At 41.8% G+C, this 17,642-nt stretch overlaps 2 protein-coding genes across 2 annotated transcripts; one reads left to right on the forward strand and one right to left on the reverse strand.

Annotated features, from left to right (window-relative positions):
- The first annotated feature begins 1,344 nt into the window (after positions 1–1,344).
- LOC114800642 (CD9 antigen-like) lies at positions 1,345–11,423 on the forward strand. Its single transcript, XM_028998285.1, has 8 exons — positions 1,345–1,737; positions 5,875–5,977; positions 8,254–8,351; positions 8,759–8,833; positions 9,023–9,100; positions 9,201–9,257; positions 10,103–10,189; positions 10,275–11,423. Exons 1-8 carry the CDS (start codon positions 1,669–1,671, stop codon positions 10,338–10,340), a joined length of 633 nt encoding a protein of 210 aa, XP_028854118.1. The 5' UTR covers positions 1,345–1,668; the 3' UTR covers positions 10,341–11,423.
- Positions 11,424–13,385: 1,962 nt separating this feature from the next.
- LOC114801067 (mitochondrial glutamate carrier 1-like) lies at positions 13,386–17,411 on the reverse strand. Its single transcript, XM_028999022.1, has 10 exons — positions 17,281–17,411; positions 16,462–16,525; positions 16,248–16,373; positions 16,114–16,169; positions 14,869–14,959; positions 14,656–14,774; positions 14,356–14,548; positions 14,108–14,262; positions 13,961–14,036; positions 13,386–13,849 (listed from the first exon to the last, which is right to left on the reverse strand). Exons 2-10 carry the CDS (start codon positions 16,479–16,481, stop codon positions 13,690–13,692), a joined length of 996 nt encoding a protein of 331 aa, XP_028854855.1. The 5' UTR covers positions 16,482–16,525; positions 17,281–17,411; the 3' UTR covers positions 13,386–13,689.
- Positions 17,412–17,642: the final 231 nt, after the last annotated feature.

Genomic DNA, 17,642 nt, shown 5'->3' on the forward strand with positions numbered 1-17,642 from the left:
CTTGACAGCAGATTCCAAATAAACAGGGGTCTCTGCGATCATCCCATACTTTCTTTCTGCACGTAATGGATTTAGCATCACAATGTTGCACTCACACTGTCCTGCGTGTTTTTTTCTTTCCCGAATGACTTGCACCTTGTGTGGGTGTTTATGGTACGTTTCATCATTCCTTCGAATGCATCATCAACTACACAACTGTCATGAAATCCCCTTTGTTCCCATGACACAGTTCTTTAGTCTACTGCTTTTGATTAATCATTAAATTAATTCCTGTTGCTGAAATGCTGTTACTTTGTAGTATATACATTTTGTATTTCAGTTTTATAAGTTTGTTTTATGAAGCCATTTTTTGCCAATACCCATAAACAAAGCGATAAATAGAAGGATGAGATTAGAAGGATGTGGTTGTCACACAAGTTCATGGCTAGTTGCTCTGAAGTGATATGGAGAAGGTTCATAATTGCATTTCATTATGGCATATGCATTATGCATTATGGCATTATGTGTGTGCATAAAGAATGGAATGAAAGATTATAATGCGCACTTGGAAAGGTGGGGTCGGATTGGTGCTGTGTTTCCGTTGGTTGGAATCTCCTAAATCTTCTTTAGAATGCAAGACATTTACTTGGCTGTGGAATAAATGTCCAGCTGTGTACCTAAGTAATCAGTCATCAAATTCACTTCATTTGGATTAATATATATATATATATATATATATATATATATATATATATATATATATATATATATATATATATATATATATATATATATATATATATATATATATATATATATATATCGACCTATGAATATTAAATTATACAGCACACACCATTATATCCACATTTTACAGGTATTCTAAACATGAACATCAGCAACTGCAAAGGTTGGCCCTCTACCATCATGCAGCTGATGAAGTGTGTCAAGGGCACCCCATGGCATAGAGGAACAGCGGATTGCTGGGGTCAACTGAAGGGGCCCTTCAAAGCCCATTGAGACACGCTGTATGTGATTTGGGGCTAATATAAGAAGTAAATGTTGTTGTTGTTGTTGTTGTTGTGTGTGTTTGTGCATGTGTGTGTGTGTCAATGTAGATCTTCCTTAGCAGGTGGCTGCTCACGTGCCACCTGGGGGGACATTCTCAACATCACTTTGCATCCTCTATATTAATTTACATTTACATTTACATTTACATTTACATTTACAGCATTTATCAGACGCCCTTTTCCAGAGCGACTTACAATCAGTAGTTACAGGGACAGTCCCCCCCTGGAGCAACTTAGGGTTAAGTGTCTTGCTCAGGGAAAGTGGGATTTGAACCTGGGTCTTCTGGTTCTTAGGCGAGTGTGTTAGCCACTAGGCTATTACCACCCCATATATTCAGAGGCGCGAGGCAATTTTCTTTTCCGGGGTTCACTGTTTACAGCCGATCATCCGCGCACGACGACTGCACAGATTCACCAGCGTCGTAAACAACGTCCAGCTCCCCCGACGCGTCCCTGCCCCTCCGCGACCAAATGGGCGGTTCCGGCCGCCTCTGCCGGCGGGTGCGTGTCTGACGTCGCGATCCGCGCAACAGCCAGTGTCCGCACCGCCGCGACAATTTCACGGAGGCACGAGACGCCACAAGCACGAGCAGGAAAAAAAAATACAAGAACGGAAAAAATGGGCAGAGTCCAGGGCGGCATGATATGCGTGAAATATCTGCTCTTCGTCTTCAACTTCATCTTCTGGGTAAGTGATCGCGGGTGCAGTTTTGGTGCAAAAGCTGGGGAGGGGGTGTGTGTGTCGTGGGTGGTTTATTTATTTATTTATTTATTATTATTATTTCTCGTTTGCTGCGTGACACGTCCAGTCACCGCACAGCGCCGGGACGACATCTGCACATCTTTCTCGCTCCCCGGCGACCGTCGGGGTGTCTGCTGTCGCCACGCTGTGTCACGTCGGCGCAGAGGCGGGACATAATGGGAACAAGGATTTATTATTAATAATAAAAGAACACTAATAAACACCAACACGGTGGCTGGAAACAGGGAAATGTGGGTGCGGAACATGAACTTGCCCGAGGGCGTGTGGCGGTTGGCAGAACTCAAAAAACACAAACCAGAAACTCAAGTTCGTGCACGAAAGTCCACGGAAATGTCCCCGCTCCCGAACGGCCGGAAATCCCCGGCTTTTAAAAGCGGTCCGGACTGGGCACAGGTGATGAGTCCTGTCACACCGTCACGTTTTTAATGTCGCCCGGGCGTCCCTTCGGCGTTATGCAGCGCTGCCGGACTTCTGGTATAAATATATACGGTGCATAGTAATCGTACCATGTACAAATTCCACTGGACATTGTATATGTTTTCATTGATGAAGTAATGAATTAATTCAGCTCGTGATTAGGTATTAAGGTTTTGGAAGTGGGAGTTTTGACAAGACTGGCCTGACATTTATGCTGCATGCATGGAAGGGATTGAAGTTCAAGATGCAGATTAGTGCAAAACACATACACACACACACACACACACACACACACACACACACACACACAAGAACGCGGTCTCAGGCTGGAGGAGTGCACAAGGTGCGGCCGGACTATTACATCGGGCGGTTTTCTTTTTCTGCCGGAAGCTGCACTTTGCTGTGCGGCCTTTCCCCCACCCCTCACTGAAGGGGATTGGACAACCACAGGCAATTAGGCCACTCAGGGCCATCGGTGGCCAATCGAGCTTTCCTTGCACGACAGACTCGCATCGGCCCTTGCCATGGGGGCTCCATTACACTAAGAGCCCATCATCAGCCAACACTTCATACTATCAGGGACGTCCTACGTGAAAGACAGGAAATGCACACGTGCATATTCTTGCTATGTTAATTATCTTGAAAGCATGTGACACACCCCGATTAATGCTGAAAGCACTCAGCAGAGGAAAGAGACCCCGGGGGCTTTTTTTTGTTGTTGCTATTTTCACCTGTCTTTCTTTCTCGGGACCCTATTTGGAGCGTTTTGCTCGAGTTAAAGTAATTTAGGTCTTCAGTAATAGTGCTAGTGACAGTCGTTTGGAGAAGTTGCAGGCAGCATCATGTCCGGGCATCTTTGTTCTTGCAGATTTCGGGTCGAAATGAAACCTCGACATGTTTATTTAAGCATGCCAGCTTCTCGGCTTCACTGAGCAAAGTCAGGCTCCATTTCATCTATGTGTCTGCTGAACATGAGGTGTGATTGGAATCGGTGAGTCTGTGCCCATTGACGCATTTGATGAACTTCCGTATTGTTGGTGGGTTAGCTGGTTCCACACAAAGTACCGCAACATGACAACACTTAAACATTGTTTGGGATGTACAAATGATCTTTCACTGAGAATTATTGGTGGAGTCAAGCGAACCCCCTAGATATGCCCCATGCTTAATGTATTTTTGTGTTAAACGTGCACTGCCAGTATCTAAAGTTAGATAAGACGATTTGTCATTCATCACAAATCATCAGCATAGCCAGTCCATCTCTCTCCATGCAGAGAAGAAGGTCATTCTTAGAAGTCAGGCTTCAGGCTGTGGTTGTCTTGGTTCCATCCCATGCTGTATTTTGTAATACTGAAGGCAACCTTTCAAAATGTTGTAAGTTTTTCAAACTTTGCAGTATTGATGTATTTTACAGTATTGATGACTTAATTAATACTTTGCATCATGCATTGTATCTTTCTATTCAGATACTAAGCACATCAAAACTCAACCTGGCATTAAAGTTCATTCACTGTCAAGTACAGATCCAGGCAGCACCAACTGTCTGTGTTTTACCATTATTTTGTCCATATTTGTGGAAAGCAGACGAAAGCAGGCTCTGTCATAAATCATCCTTTGCGTGGTGCTGAATGCGTTAGCTTCAAAATGCATTGGTCTCATTGTATTTTTAATTTTTTGTCAGTGCTGGAGGTGGGGAAAACTGACCCCCCCAAAAAAAGAAAAATTACATTATCATTGAGATTACAGAGTAATGAAGTGGCGAGATTAGATCTGCCCAAATAGTTAGTGTAGTGTAATGTAATTTAGAGCTCTGGCCCCTCTGCCATTGGTCACCTCTGGAGTGATATCACCTCAACGCACACTGTGTCTTTGTCCCGGGGGTACGGACACATAAGCCGGGCCCTTGTGCGGTGTGCCAGAATGGGCGGGGCAAGGCACAAGGGACAGCGTGGGTTTTCAGGGGTCAGTGCCAGGGGGCAGTCTATGCCAGTCCGGGTGATGCGAGGCTCGTGAGGCTGGCACAGCCTGCCCACTGCTGAGGAGCACAGGGAGTGACAGAGCTGGGCCATGCTCCTGCAAGGGACTGTAAGGACCAGACCCTCTTTTGCCCAGGGCCACCGTGACAGTGAAGGGTCATGCATGGGATGGGGCCACCGGGGAGGCTGGGACACACAGGAACATTATTATGATGGAGAAGAAGTCCAGATAAGATCTGCATCTCCTCCCACAGCTCCATTTCCATATCAAGTGCCTCTCTGTCTGCAGAGGGCCTGCGAATGTAAAGCATTTTCTTGAAAAATCTGTACAGTGTGTCTAGCGTGATCTGTATAATGACGTAATGTTTGTGGTAGGCTGATCCCAAGTTTTGAGTGCGACGTTACTGTTCGTTCCTAAATGCAGAGGCATGTGTACAGACTCTTCACGGGATGTATAGATTTCAGGCAGCAGGGATGAAGTTTATTGGCAATCCTTGACTGTGCTCAAACCCATATGGAGGAAATATAATTTTATAGTACTGAATATCTGACCCTCCCTAGTGGAAATGGTCTCTGTCTGAAATTCGTTGAACTCATCCTTCATTTTCCCATGTATGATTAGATGAGAAGGCCTCAGAAGCAGACCCTGCAGTAGGTGACCTGCAGTAGGCATTCTGATGTTAATGGCGAGCTTGTAAAATCGGAGCCCTCAATGAAATTCAGAAAATACATTCGCTTAATTACCAATTCGAAGAGACCTCGTTTACTTCTACTTACGCATTAAATGTTCTGGCCGGAATTTATGATCGGCCTGAAATGGCTTGAAATGAGGCCAACGCTGGAGTTTCTGCTGAAGGACAGATTGGGGAGAGTCAGGCAAGGATACGCGACCCTTTCTGCCATACTGGGTTTCAATCAATGCCCTGCCAGAGATGCACAGGATGCTAAGAGAGAGAGAACGTGTGTGTGTGTGTGTGTGTGTGTGGGGTGGGGGGTGGGGGGGACGACGACTTCTTAATGGTCAAAGATGATCACTGATTGGGGTTAATATTAATAAAACTGGCCGAGACTATCACCACTTTTAAGAAGCAGGTGAAAACCCTCTTGTTTAAAAAAAATATTACAGACAAATCTAACACTTACACACGCACATGCGTACACATTGCACAAACAATACAAAAATGTATAAATACATTATAATTTTTCTTCGTCTAGCACCTAACAATCTCTGAGCATGCTCTTCACTGACAAGTTGAGCCTTATCAGGGCTCTTAGTTTGTAAACTCAATATTCTATAGAAACCGAATGAGAATTGCTGGTGTCTTCCTCTTGTAAGTCGCTTTGGATAAAAGCGTCTGCTAAATAAAGTAAAGTAAAGTAAAACTGGGTGGTAGTAGCCTAGTGGGTAACTCTCTCACCTAAAAATCAGAAGACCACAAAGTCATAGGTTCAAATCCCACTTACCACCATTGTGTCTCCAGGGGGACTGTCTCTGTCACTACTGATTATAAGTCACTCTGGATAAGGGTGTCTGATAAATGGCGTAAATGTAAATGCAATTATGTTTAACTAAGAATAATTTGCTGGTTTCTATACGTGACATACATATAGTACATAAATACCCCTCTCTCTCTCTCTCTCTCTCTCTCTCTCTCTGTCTTTTTGACAGTTGTCCGGCTCGCTGGTTCTGGCTGTGGGACTGTGGCTGAGGTTTGACCCGGATACATCCACTCTCCTCAGTGAGAATGGTAGCCCAGAAACCTTCTTTATCGGTAAGTTAAGAGTTAAACAGGCCCAGCCGATATTTTGTGTGTGTGTTATTTAACCCTTTCCTTCCTGATGGGTAAACAGAAGGAAGATATTGGACTTTATTCATCTGAGGAGATCAGGGTAGTTTTTAGAAGGTGAGGGCCATTAAAAGGTTTCGGGCAAAATCAGGTTACTCGCAATTCACTCCTGCAAAAAAGAGCTCTTTATTGTCCAAGGACAATACATCAGTCCTCAGGGGTGTGATGGTGAGTTCCCTACTCTCGTTTCGCCCTACCCGTTTATTTCTTTTATTTCTCTCCCCGTCGCTTCTGTTGATTTTTAATATGCAAGAAGAAAAAGGGAACTAAGGGTCGGTTCAGTGCTCCGTCCGCATTGAGCGAAATTTTAAAAATTTGAATGATTAAAATTAGAATGTAGCATCTAGATTCAAGATTATGCTTGGCAGAAGGGAGATGCGTTGAAAAAATACAATATCCTGTATTCGCTGGCAACATGTGACCTTGTCTTAACATTAACAAACCACACAGCAGAGACCCAATCCGCTTTGCCGTCACCAGGCCAGAAGCCCTGCAAGGTTTGGACTTTTGGTTATATGATGCCATGGCGTCTGCTTTTAACGTTTTACTAGGAATTTTCCTTCTGTTATAGTGGGAACAAAAACTGTGTTGAACAAGGTCATAAAGCTTTTGTCGTGGGAGTTCAGATGTGGTCGAGAGTTTACAGTTTCACTTTTTATGATGTGTTTGTTTCACTATTGCAGCAACACTAGTTATTTTTTATATACACGGTCCATATATATAGTAGTGTCTTTCAGTCCAAATAATAAAAATGTTATATATTACACAGTGAATGTACAGAAATATGCTTTTGTGATTTTGGAAATCACAAAAGTGTTTTCACAGTAGTGTTTTGCAAAGGTTGGTGTTGACCTTGGAGCAGCATAGGTTCTAGGCTCTTTTCTCATTTAGTATCTTACACTTCAGACCAGGCCTGGGATCAAGAGGCCTGGGGTCACCAGATACTTCTTTTGTTTTATTGTTTTTTTATTCAAATGCATCCCCGGCAGAAAGCACCTTCACTTTTTTCTCTCTCTGGTGTGAAGTCTTGGTGTTTCCATTCAGCAGTGGGGCCTTTATAATAAATAGCAAGATCCTATTATTATTTTAAAGTGATAACAGCTCTGCGTGTCACTGTGCACCAGGCCAGGAGCAGCGACTTGTTTTCTCTGGTGAATCCACAGTGGACCCACCAGCTTTATCTCTCATCTGTTGCCCTAAAACAGGAAAAACAACCTGCAGCTCCCCCGTGGGTTAATTACAGCGTCACCACAGTTACGGCCGCGCCGCGCCTGATGAGCCTCAGATCGCGGCTGCAAGCGGCCCGGTAGTACGCCATTAGTCGGGGTGGAGCAGAAGAAGCGAGGGGGGCATCGCTTGGGGAGATGACGCCATGGCAGCCCGAGCAGATGCTAGACGCTCTCCTTTTCACCCACTCCGCTCTCCCCTTCTTCTCGCCTCTCCCACCATCCATCCCCTCTTTGTGAGGCCAGCGATTAGCTCACCTCCTGGCTCCCGTGAGGGGTATTGTTACTAAGGGTGGAGCGAGCTAATGAGAGCATCCCAGAGGTCCCTCAATGTGTGCCTTGTCTCAGCATGGAGCGCCAGATGAACAAACGGGACAGAGCATTTTTCACTTGGGGCAAGTGACGAGAACTCATACTACCCGCCGTCTCACCCCTTCCTCTCCATTTATATGGAGCTTCAGCTTTTGTACCCCCGTGTTTCAGTGTGCTTACAGTAAACGGAAAAGGAGTTTACTGTAAATTCTTCATAACCCCTGCATGAATGTGAGTGTGATTACACCTGCTCTATAGTCAGAAACAGAACATGCAAATCCAGTCTTCTGAGAGAAGCGCAGAGCGATTCAGTTCAGAAACCAAGCCACCAGACCAAGCAGCTGTTTTAGAGGTTTAAAATTGAATCAGCTTTAGTATTTTCAGTTTGATCTGTGTTGCCAGATCAGGAAAAAAAACACAATAAAAAAAACAAATAAATACATATTACATAAAGTTTATTTGTTTGCTTTTATTTTATGTTTTTATTTTGGTAGTGGTGACAGAGTAAAGTTACAATGTAATAATCATTGGGGGAGAGGTGGAGCTAAAAGTGCTGTTGTCCTCTGCTGACACCTACTGATCAGGTGTAAACATGTCTAAAAAATTTAGATTTTTTAAAGATTATTAATGAGTTATTGTTCTTTTTCTTTTCAATGTTCTCAGCTGTGTATATCCTGATCATTGTGGGTGGAGTCATGATGTTGGTGGGCTTCTTTGGATGTTGCGGGGCTGTCCGCGAGTCACAGTGCCTTCTGGGATTGGTGGGTAGGAGCAGGAACATATGGAACGAAGCTATTTTTTTACCTACCATTGATTTTGTGCACAGTTTGCATTTTCTAATTTCTCCTTTCTCTGATTTACAAGTGATAAACTTCTAAACAATTTTAATATTAACCTGGAATATGCTGCTTATGTGAGGGTGTATTTTATTATAAGTGCTTTAGCTGTAGGAATGGACATATTTTTTTCACAATGTTTAAGAGTAGCTTTCCATTTACTAACACTGGCTAGTTAAATATTGTTAAAGTGGTCAACAGAATAATATGAGCAGACCAAGACTGAGCTTTTAGTAGGGTGTTTTATTTGTTTTATTTATAGATTTTAATTCATGTACTGGATCAAAAGACTGTGGTTTTCATTTAAAATAAAACAAAAAACTCTTCTGCAGTTCTTCGCCTGCCTACTAGTGATCTTTGGTGCAGAGGTTGCTGGAGGGGTCTTTGGATTCTTACACAAAGAGAAGGTAATCCATAGCGATTCATATTTATTATATTGATTACACTTGTACAATTGATGACAGGCTATTTTAAGAGCCTAAAATCTGAGACCGTTAATAATCTCACATGTGTTACTTCATAGATTTTATTCTACGTGTAGAAATAGTCCGAAAAGAAATCTAACTCTGTCCATTCCAATATTTTAATTTTTTTAGGTTATTGATGAAGTTCAGAGCTTCTACAGAGAAGCCCTCGCTAATAACACTGCAATTGTAAATGTGTACAAGAAAGTTGTGAGTAATGTTTGGTTAATTTTGACAATGTATTTCTGTTTAGTGTTATTATTGTCTTGCATCATTGTTTGATATGCTTTTTGTGCTTCTCCAATAACAGCTTAACTGCTGTGATCCCACTGAGCAATCACTTTGTCCAAACCCTGACGACAATGAGGTAGAGACCACTTTTACATTTCTCTGTGCATGTTATTACACAGTTCTTATTAACATGACAAATTCCATATTTGCCATCTTGCTATTTGCTCATTGTCATTTTTTACAGTATGAAATATGAAATTGGGAGTACTACCACCACAGCCCCATAGATGGCAGCAAAGGTCATATAACTGGTTTAATTATAGCAGAATGTTCAAAGGTATAGGATTAAATGACCAAAACGATTTACATAAATATCAATTAAGGTAAACTAATGTAGAATCTGCAATTGTAAATCGGGTTCTGAGATATGGACCACTGTTGATCTGGAAACAACAAAGAGCAAGCAAGTGTGTCAGAAAATGTTGACTCACAATCATTCATAGGAAATTAAATTCAATGGCATTGGTCTAGTTCATAAACTTTTTTGTGATATTGTCATATTTATGGAATTTATCAGACACACTTATCCAGAGCGACTTACAATCAGTAGTTACAGGGACAGTCTCCCTGGAGCAACTCAGGGTTAAGTATCTTGCTCATGGACATACAAGGATCACAAGGACACTGCAGTGAAATGTGTATTCCCCATGCAGGCATTTTGACATCCTGAGAGAGAGACCTCTGTCTCTGAAGCCAGCCCTTGTTTAAACTCACATTGCTCACTGTTCATTTCTGTTCATTTTTACATGAATATTTAATGTAACATGAATTAGTTAATTATGGTATTAAGAACATAGTGTCACAGTGCAAAACATAGGATGTAATATTTAAAGTAAGTTTATGCAATGTACTGTAATAATACCGCATAGGCTTGTATGTTTCAGGCTTAAACCCTCATTTGTGTTGGTATCTGTGTTGCAGGAGGTATGTACCACTGCAATAAGTAACTTTTTCAATGAAAAGATCTTCATCATTGGCTATGTGGGGATTGGCATTGCGGGGATTATGGTGAGGACCAGATGTTAGAATATTAAAATCTGAATTGTTAGTAGCACTGTGTACGTAAACTGAGTGTGTAATCCTGCCCCTTTAGATCATTGGCATGATCTTCAGCATGGTCCTGTGCTGCGCCATTCGTAACAACAGAGAATACATTTAGATGCCTCGCCACTGTTAGGCTGTCCTGAAGTCACCGTCTGGACCAGCCGGGGCCATCACATCTGGACTGGAGAAGAGAGAGCATTACACAACACAATATCTCTGACTTGATTGAACTTGTTTGTTTTTGGTGGGTTTTGTGGGTCTGATGACATGGGGTTTTTTTTCTAATCGAGAAGCTCTGTCGGAGTTTCCCACCTGTTGGACTGGACCCGCACTAAGCTGTAAGCCTTGGTGTCAACCCTCCCCTTTCATAGGTACCATTTTCCTGGACCGCTTATTCCATAACACCCTATGATGCAGCAAGTCACATTGGCCTCTTATGCAAAAGTGAAAAAAATTTCTGCAGGTAGGACTAAGGCTGCATTTTTTTGAGCGCATCCTTTTGTTCATTGTTCTTGAGTCATATTCGACTCCATAAAACAACGTTGCATAATTAGCGGGTCTTATTTTACCGATTTTTTGATCATAGACACATGACTACCTGCATCATTCAAGATTCACATGCTTCTGCTGGACTCATGCTATGGGTAAAAACCCATATTTCTAAAAATGTACGTGGGAGAGCATACACTGCAGTATTACGATGTATGACTCGACACCTACTGCCATTTGTGATTAATAACTAGTTACTAACTAAATTGCCTCAATACCAGAAAGACCCAATCCTGGCCAGAGCTAGTAACCTTTCCCTCATTCCTTGTAATTTATGTCATGTTAAGTCCATTGCTGATTGTTTAACTCAATCCAGGTGGAACAAGAGGTTTGGAAGCCTCCTTAAAAAAATCCACTGGAAGAGATGAAGCATTCGGTTGGGTTTGGAGCTTCGTTGGCTTCAGTGTTATTTTCGGTTCCGTTTCAGTTCAGGAAATGAAATTCTGCTTAGTCTTAGAAGCCGTCTGAACTGTATTGTCTTTCCTTTATTGGAACATAATTGATCATAACTCTGGGTTATGTTTTGGAGTTGCCAGCACTTAATTCTTCAGCTTCCACCTCTCTGGTCGGGGTGACACCTCATTAAAAAAAAAAAAAAAGAAAAAGAAACATGACACAGGCACAGAGCCATGTGGGCGCCTCCTGAGCATGTACGTGTGAACTGTCACTATAAAGATGTACACATTTTGTGTGAAACTGTAATTTATCTTTGTTATTAATGTTTTTTTTGGAATGTACTCTTAAAGATGTGTATACTCTGTAGCTGTTTGTAGATCGTGTTTGCTAATCGTGCAAAAGGAAAAGAAAAATGGGCAATTTTCATAGCATGACCATTTCGTAGCAATTTCTAAATAAAAATTGCTTTGAGGAATAAAAAAAATAATGTTATGAAATGTTGGGAGTTTTTATTCAGACGATTTTCCTCTACCTAATCTCATTTTCAGGTTTTTAAACTGAGTCAAAAATCCACACAAACCAGTTAAACCGGAACAGCTTAAAGGCATAATGTCAACAGTAACCAGGAGTGATACTGAAACTGAACCCAAGAGAAACCCCCGACGTGCAAAGACAGATTTCTCAAGAAATGTAGCCCAGAGTTTCAGCTTTTTTGGTGCACTAACTTCCCGTAGTTTTTTTATCATGTGATCTTGAAAATAATATAGGCTTCTCACAATATTCCACAATCACCCATTGATCTGGGAGCCTTAGGCTGTTTCACTGCTGTTCAAGAGTAGTCTGTACAAATCATATGAATATGTGTGAGCTTGTTTTATGATTTAAATACATTTTTAGATTAGATATACAATGCATGCACACAACATGATTGATTCCATATGTAAAAAAATACAAAGGCCAATCATATGTGAAGTAAATAACAGTCATACAGAGCTAACTGGTGGTTATGAGCGAACAAACTGATGGGAGCTCAACAAGGATTATGTAAACTCAACACTGTTTATTGCCAGCAACACAATGGCAAGAATATGCAAAGCAAGAGTGAAGACAGAAGGCCAATTAAAGCAGCCTGAAGAGATTCCTGAGCAAGTCGAGGATCCACCTAGTGACATAAAATGCAGCTCCTCAAGTGACATGTATTTCCCGGTGCTCACTTGCACTTTCAGGTAATCCTAACTGAGCTGGCCAAAAACTCACTGGCTTGGTGCCATAACATTATTCAGAGCACCTAGCAGGCATCATGAATCTAAGCAACATTTTATAATATCCCATCAGGAAGAATATACATGTATGTGTGTATAAAAGTGCTTCATTTTGGTTTGTTACATTAGAGTGGAGAGAGAAAAAAAAAAAAAAAAGACTTTAATTTTATAAGCAGATGAGCTTTTATTTAGTTTCAGTAGCCCAACAATGTGTAACATACGTGGATATAAGAGACAAAATCAAGTTTTTCCTCAGGTGTACATTTTAGTCCTTACATTAGTGACCTGGAAAACAAAGGCCCAAGCACTGCTGAGTTAGATTTAATACTGTGAAGGCTCACCACAGTGGAGGGGAAAAACCCCTCATAAGGCAAACAAAAACAAAAATATTCATGAACTCATGTTAACTATTCACAAAAGTAGCAAAAAACACCCTGCACAAAATCACTTTGCAGAGTATAAAAATGCTAGTTCTAGTCAAACAGGACATCAAAAGCTGTATGGTGAGGTTAATATGGTTAAAAAAAAATAAAATAAAAATCAAGTGGCCTCAGGGCACATTGCTTTAAGAACAGGAATGAAAAGTGTTCAAGTACTGAACATTTAATCCAAGGAACACAAGTAACATTTCAAACCAGGACAAGCTCTTTTCTTTAACAATGTAACTCAAAAAGGAAAATATTAACTTATTACATACATATATTTCAGACAAATAGTAAGTAAAGGAAAATAATTATACACAAAAAAATATTTTATATATATATATATATATATATATATATATATATATATATAGAGAGAGAGAGAGAGAGAGAGAGAGAGAGAGAGAGAGAGAGAGAGAGAGAGAGAGAGAGAGAGAGAGAGAGAGAGAGAGAGAGAGAGAGAGAGAGAGATAAAAAAAAAAAAAAAAAAAAAAAGCCTGTGTTTTGTATTTTTTTTTAACGCAAGGTGCCTGCGACACCAGTCATCACTCCCTCATTGAGGGAAATCTTAGTGGAACTTCCTGGAGGGAACAGGCCAAAGCCACACTCCCTCCACTCCTCATGAAGGCCCCTTACCGACAAGTGCAACAACGTTGAGCACAGCCTATCAAACAAGCTGCTAAACCACAAGAGGAAGTGCAGTAACGTTAGGAGGAAGTTAACTAGTGTAACCAGTTGCCACAAGACTGCTGAGCGGTCATGTTGCTGCCCCGTACGTCTATGATTATTATCGTTATTTCTCGACGATTTCTGGGGATTAGTCTATAGGTGTCCCTTATGCAGAAAGAAGGTTGAAAGGTGTTTGTCCAAGGATGAATTCCCCAATGCCAACAAAGTACATGACTTGCGCAATGCCAAAGAGAGGTGCAATGACCAAGGCCCTGCAGCCTGCTCCTTTAAGGAATGCAGATGGTCCCTCCCGCTGCATAATCTTTCTGCAAAAAAAGCAAACACAAGAAAGTAGTCAAGAGATGGAGACAGCTGCTTATTAACAAGACTAACTGAAAAAGTGACTGAATGACTTTAAATTGCAAATTATGTCTTACGTCACACAGTCAACCACGCCCTTGTAGCTCTCTTCATTTGCCCCTTTGCTCAGAGACTGTAACCGTGTCTTGACCACTGCAATGAAACAAACACGAACATCAGCATATTGCACAAAAAGCATCAATGAAAAAGCTGTCTGCACTTACCATCACAAGGGTTGACAGCCACTGCAGCAGTTGAGCCTGCAGCACAACCAGACAAGAAGTTCCAGTAGAAAGGTGCAGGCTCTTCAGGAGACGGCTTGCCAAACTTGTTCATGTTTGCAAAAAGTGGGAAATATACAATGGAAAATGGAACGTCCCTGTATGGAGAAAAAAATAATAATAAATCAAAAGTTGATGGCTGGTTGTAAGCGTTGTTAACCCCAATCAGGCTTTGTCCTTGGTCCCGTTACCTCATGAGCGTGGCTCCCAGGCCTTTGTAAAGACCTCGAATGCCCTGTGTGAGCAGCAGATGACGGGCGATCTGAGTTGCAGACACTGCCCTGGCTGTGGGGGATGGGGTGACGTTGTAGGAGCGGCTCAGGACTGTGTTGGTAGGAACCAGCTTTGTGGTGGACATGATGCCAGGCTTCCTCTGCTGGGCAGCTGCAACAGGAAAGACACTATTAATGCCCAGGGACTGGAATGTCCAGTCTACAAGCAGGTTTAATCTGTTCAATGATCCTAAAGGCTCACGCCAGAAAAGATCTTACCTAGTCTTCCAGCATCTTGAAGCTGAATCTTAAGCATCTCCATTGGAGTTGTAATGATAACTTGGCACATGCCAGCACCACAGCCAGCCAACATTTCCTTATAAACAGTCAAACCCTTGCTAAATAAAGAAAAGTTTATTATCAGCAAATGTTACACAAAAACTATTACTGTTAATAATAATAATTTATAAGATTCAGTTAAACCCAACATACCCATCTTTGTCCAGGTGGTGGCGGAAGAAATCATTTGCAGCCAGTTTGATGGCCTTCTCTGGGGTGACCAGGGTTAAATTTACAGCAGCCCCTAAAAAAAAAAATACAACAAATGAGTCCAAAAACCAGAAGCTCTACACTGTGAAAGCAGCACATACAAAACATTCCCCACCACCATCAAACCATAGAACAAAAGCTTTACACTTATTACACAATGTACAACAACAAAGCAAAATATGCTAATTCTGTGGAATGATCGTGGAGGGGGATCTTATATTATATAATACATATTGGATTTTGCTTTTTAGTTATTAAGAGAATAATTAGACAAAGTTGATAAAGGAATATAAAATTGATGGGAAATAAATGTAACGCATGCAGTAACAGAGAAGACAGGACAGGATCATGATTTTGACATCTGGTCAAGACACTTAGTAGAATGGTCAACATTTAAAAAGAACAGAAAAAAAATGCAAGAGAAGAAATGAAGGACAGACAGGACACTTATCAAGAGCTTAGTATGACGTGAGCACAGGAGTCAGATTACAGCAGAGGTGAAGGGACAGCAGAACGAGTACAAGTTCATTAGGTATAAAAAAAAAAAAAAAAAAAAAAAGGATAGAAGGAGCAAAATACTGAATAAAACAGCAAATAAATAAAATAAATAAATAAAACTGGTGCCTAATTAAAATAGAGCAATATTGTAAGAACCATTAAATGATTTGCCTCCAGCGTGGCTGCGCCATATCGGCTAGCCTTCAATATCCCAGGGGGGATCCGTGTCTGTAATGTGAAAAACACAGATGCAAACAAAACAGCATTCCTCACAAAAAGGGAGCCCATTCAATTTGCTCCCATTTCTTCTCCATGAGACACTTTAGTGTGCACAGCTGTGAGGCCGCAACTTTTCATTAACTAATATATATATATATATAAAAAAAAAAACCCTCAATTTCCAGCCTTTGGCCTCCAGTTACAACGTATCTCTTTATTACGTTAACTGTAGTTCTAAGTAAAACAGCTGTGTAATTGCTGTGCCAATAAAGACATTTAATACAGTTAAAACATCTAAATTACAGGCCAATGCAAGCACCCATTTCGGTCTTATCTGATGGTGCCGTTTGTTACGGCCAAAAAAAGGGCTTCGCGGCCGTTGTTAACTTTACACAATGCTACAAACTGACTCATAAAAGAGCTCAAGGGCAATTAAGCGGTGTTACTTCAAAGAACGTGAACGGATCTTACCTCTGTACATTCCAAAGTATCCCTCGGATCGCACAGTTTTGACCAGACAGTCAATCCTGAAAAGACACACAGTTCAGACACCAGTCGGGCAGGGATCGCATAGGAGCAAGCGGGAGGGATTTATTAAGACTCACATGTTCTTGTAAACCTGCTGGCCCTGTCGCTGGTTTTGTAGCCTGGTCTTGGCCAAGTCGATGGGGAAAACGCAAGTGACGCCAACAAGGCCAGCGATGCCGCCGTTGATCAGCTTGGCAGGGAGGCTAAATGTGTGTATAAAAATAAATAAATATTTAATTGAATATTACAGTTTAAAACGGATAATTAAAAACCAGAAAGGCTGCACATCACCTCATCTGTTGCTGAGACATCTTGTACTACGGTGAACTTGACACAGTGAACGTCCGTGAACGACCTGCAGAGGGAACGGCAAGAGGTTTACACACCTACACACTAATCTCTTCCCACACAGGGGGATTACAACTCCCACTCAGCTCCACGCCCACGGACCCGAGGGCGTATTTAGGCCAAAGTTGATTCCGAGAAGCGCGCATGCGCGGCTAGGCGACGCCACGTCACGGTCGTGACAGTAAAAAAAAAAAAAAGTGACATGTCAGAGGTCAGAAAGAAAGAAAAAACCGAGGACGCTGTATTCTAACGTAAATATTTGCACTGTTGCTAAAAGGGGCGTGTAGCTTCATGCTGGACCCAGATAAAAAGAACACATTCTTATATCTATGGTTATGGCGCGATCCCCAAATACAGTCCAGCAGACATACACACAACGTAACCCGGAAACGTAACTTGCAGAAATCACCTTTCAAGTGCAGCTAAAAAAAAAAAAACGTCGGAATGCAGGTTCCGTTTAAGTTCCATAGAGGCCAAGTCATGAACAATGACCAACCACACACACACACACACACACACAAACCGCGCACTCTGCACTACTTACTTCCTGTACTTCACAAAAAAGGAAATGCTCGGTGACTTAAAATAAACAAAAATAAAATAACTAAATGTAAGCTGTTCATTGGTAACAACGTTATCTGTTGTGTCACCGCCAGCCAGTTTCCATGACAGCGCGTTGTGAAACAAAATAAAAAACGGCTATCAACTGACAACAAGGAAGAAACTACACAGGGGGAGCTGTTTTACAGCAACAGAACTCACCTAGCGAACGGAAAGTGCGTCCTGAAGCGAGTGAAAACGAGGAAAGCGCTCGCCGTGGAGTGAAGACGCTGGGTGAGCGCTGGAAAATTCCTCCGATTCTTAAAAATGGAGAGGCGGGGTGTCGGGTTTCAGCGGCGGCTGCACCAATCAGCGTCCGCAAATTTGCACGGCTCATGCTCATTGGTCCACCGCCGGCAAATGGGAAAAACGTAGGCGTGGACTCACCACCCGTTACCTCGTCTCGCGGCTCGTGTATTATTCGACGTCATTTTATTTGTTTATTTTTTCCCCAAACAAGAAAAGTAAAACAAAACAAAAACAAAAAATCACAAGTGCGCGAAACGACAGGAGCGAAATTCGTG

The sequence above is a fragment of the Denticeps clupeoides genome, chromosome 12 (assembly GCF_900700375.1).
Source record: "Denticeps clupeoides chromosome 12, fDenClu1.1, whole genome shotgun sequence".
Classification (NCBI taxonomy): domain Eukaryota; kingdom Metazoa; phylum Chordata; class Actinopteri; order Clupeiformes; family Denticipitidae; genus Denticeps; species Denticeps clupeoides.

What these genes read in the sequence shown, in the direction of transcription:
- LOC114800642 (XM_028998285.1), top strand. Translation starts at nt 1,669, where the DNA reads ATGGGCAGAGTCCAGGGCGGCATGATATGCGTGAAATATCTGCTCTTC. An exon ending in GATTCTTACACAAAGAGAAG is followed by an intron (nt 8,834 to 9,022) that starts GTAATCCATAGC and finishes TAATTTTTTTAG; the next exon opens with GTTATTGATGAAGTTCAGAG. An exon ending in TAAATGTGTACAAGAAAGTT is followed by an intron (nt 9,101 to 9,200) that starts GTGAGTAATGTT and finishes CTCCAATAACAG; the next exon opens with CTTAACTGCTGTGATCCCAC.
- LOC114801067 (XM_028999022.1), bottom strand. Translation starts at nt 16,481, where the DNA reads ATGTCTCAGCAACAGATGAG. An exon ending in ATACTTTGGAATGTACAGAG is followed by an intron (nt 14,960 to 16,113) that starts GTAAGATCCGTT and finishes TTTTTTTTTTAG; the next exon opens with GGGCTGCTGTAAATTTAACC. An exon ending in CACCACCTGGACAAAGATGG is followed by an intron (nt 14,775 to 14,868) that starts GTATGTTGGGTT and finishes TTCTTTATTTAG; the next exon opens with CAAGGGTTTGACTGTTTATA.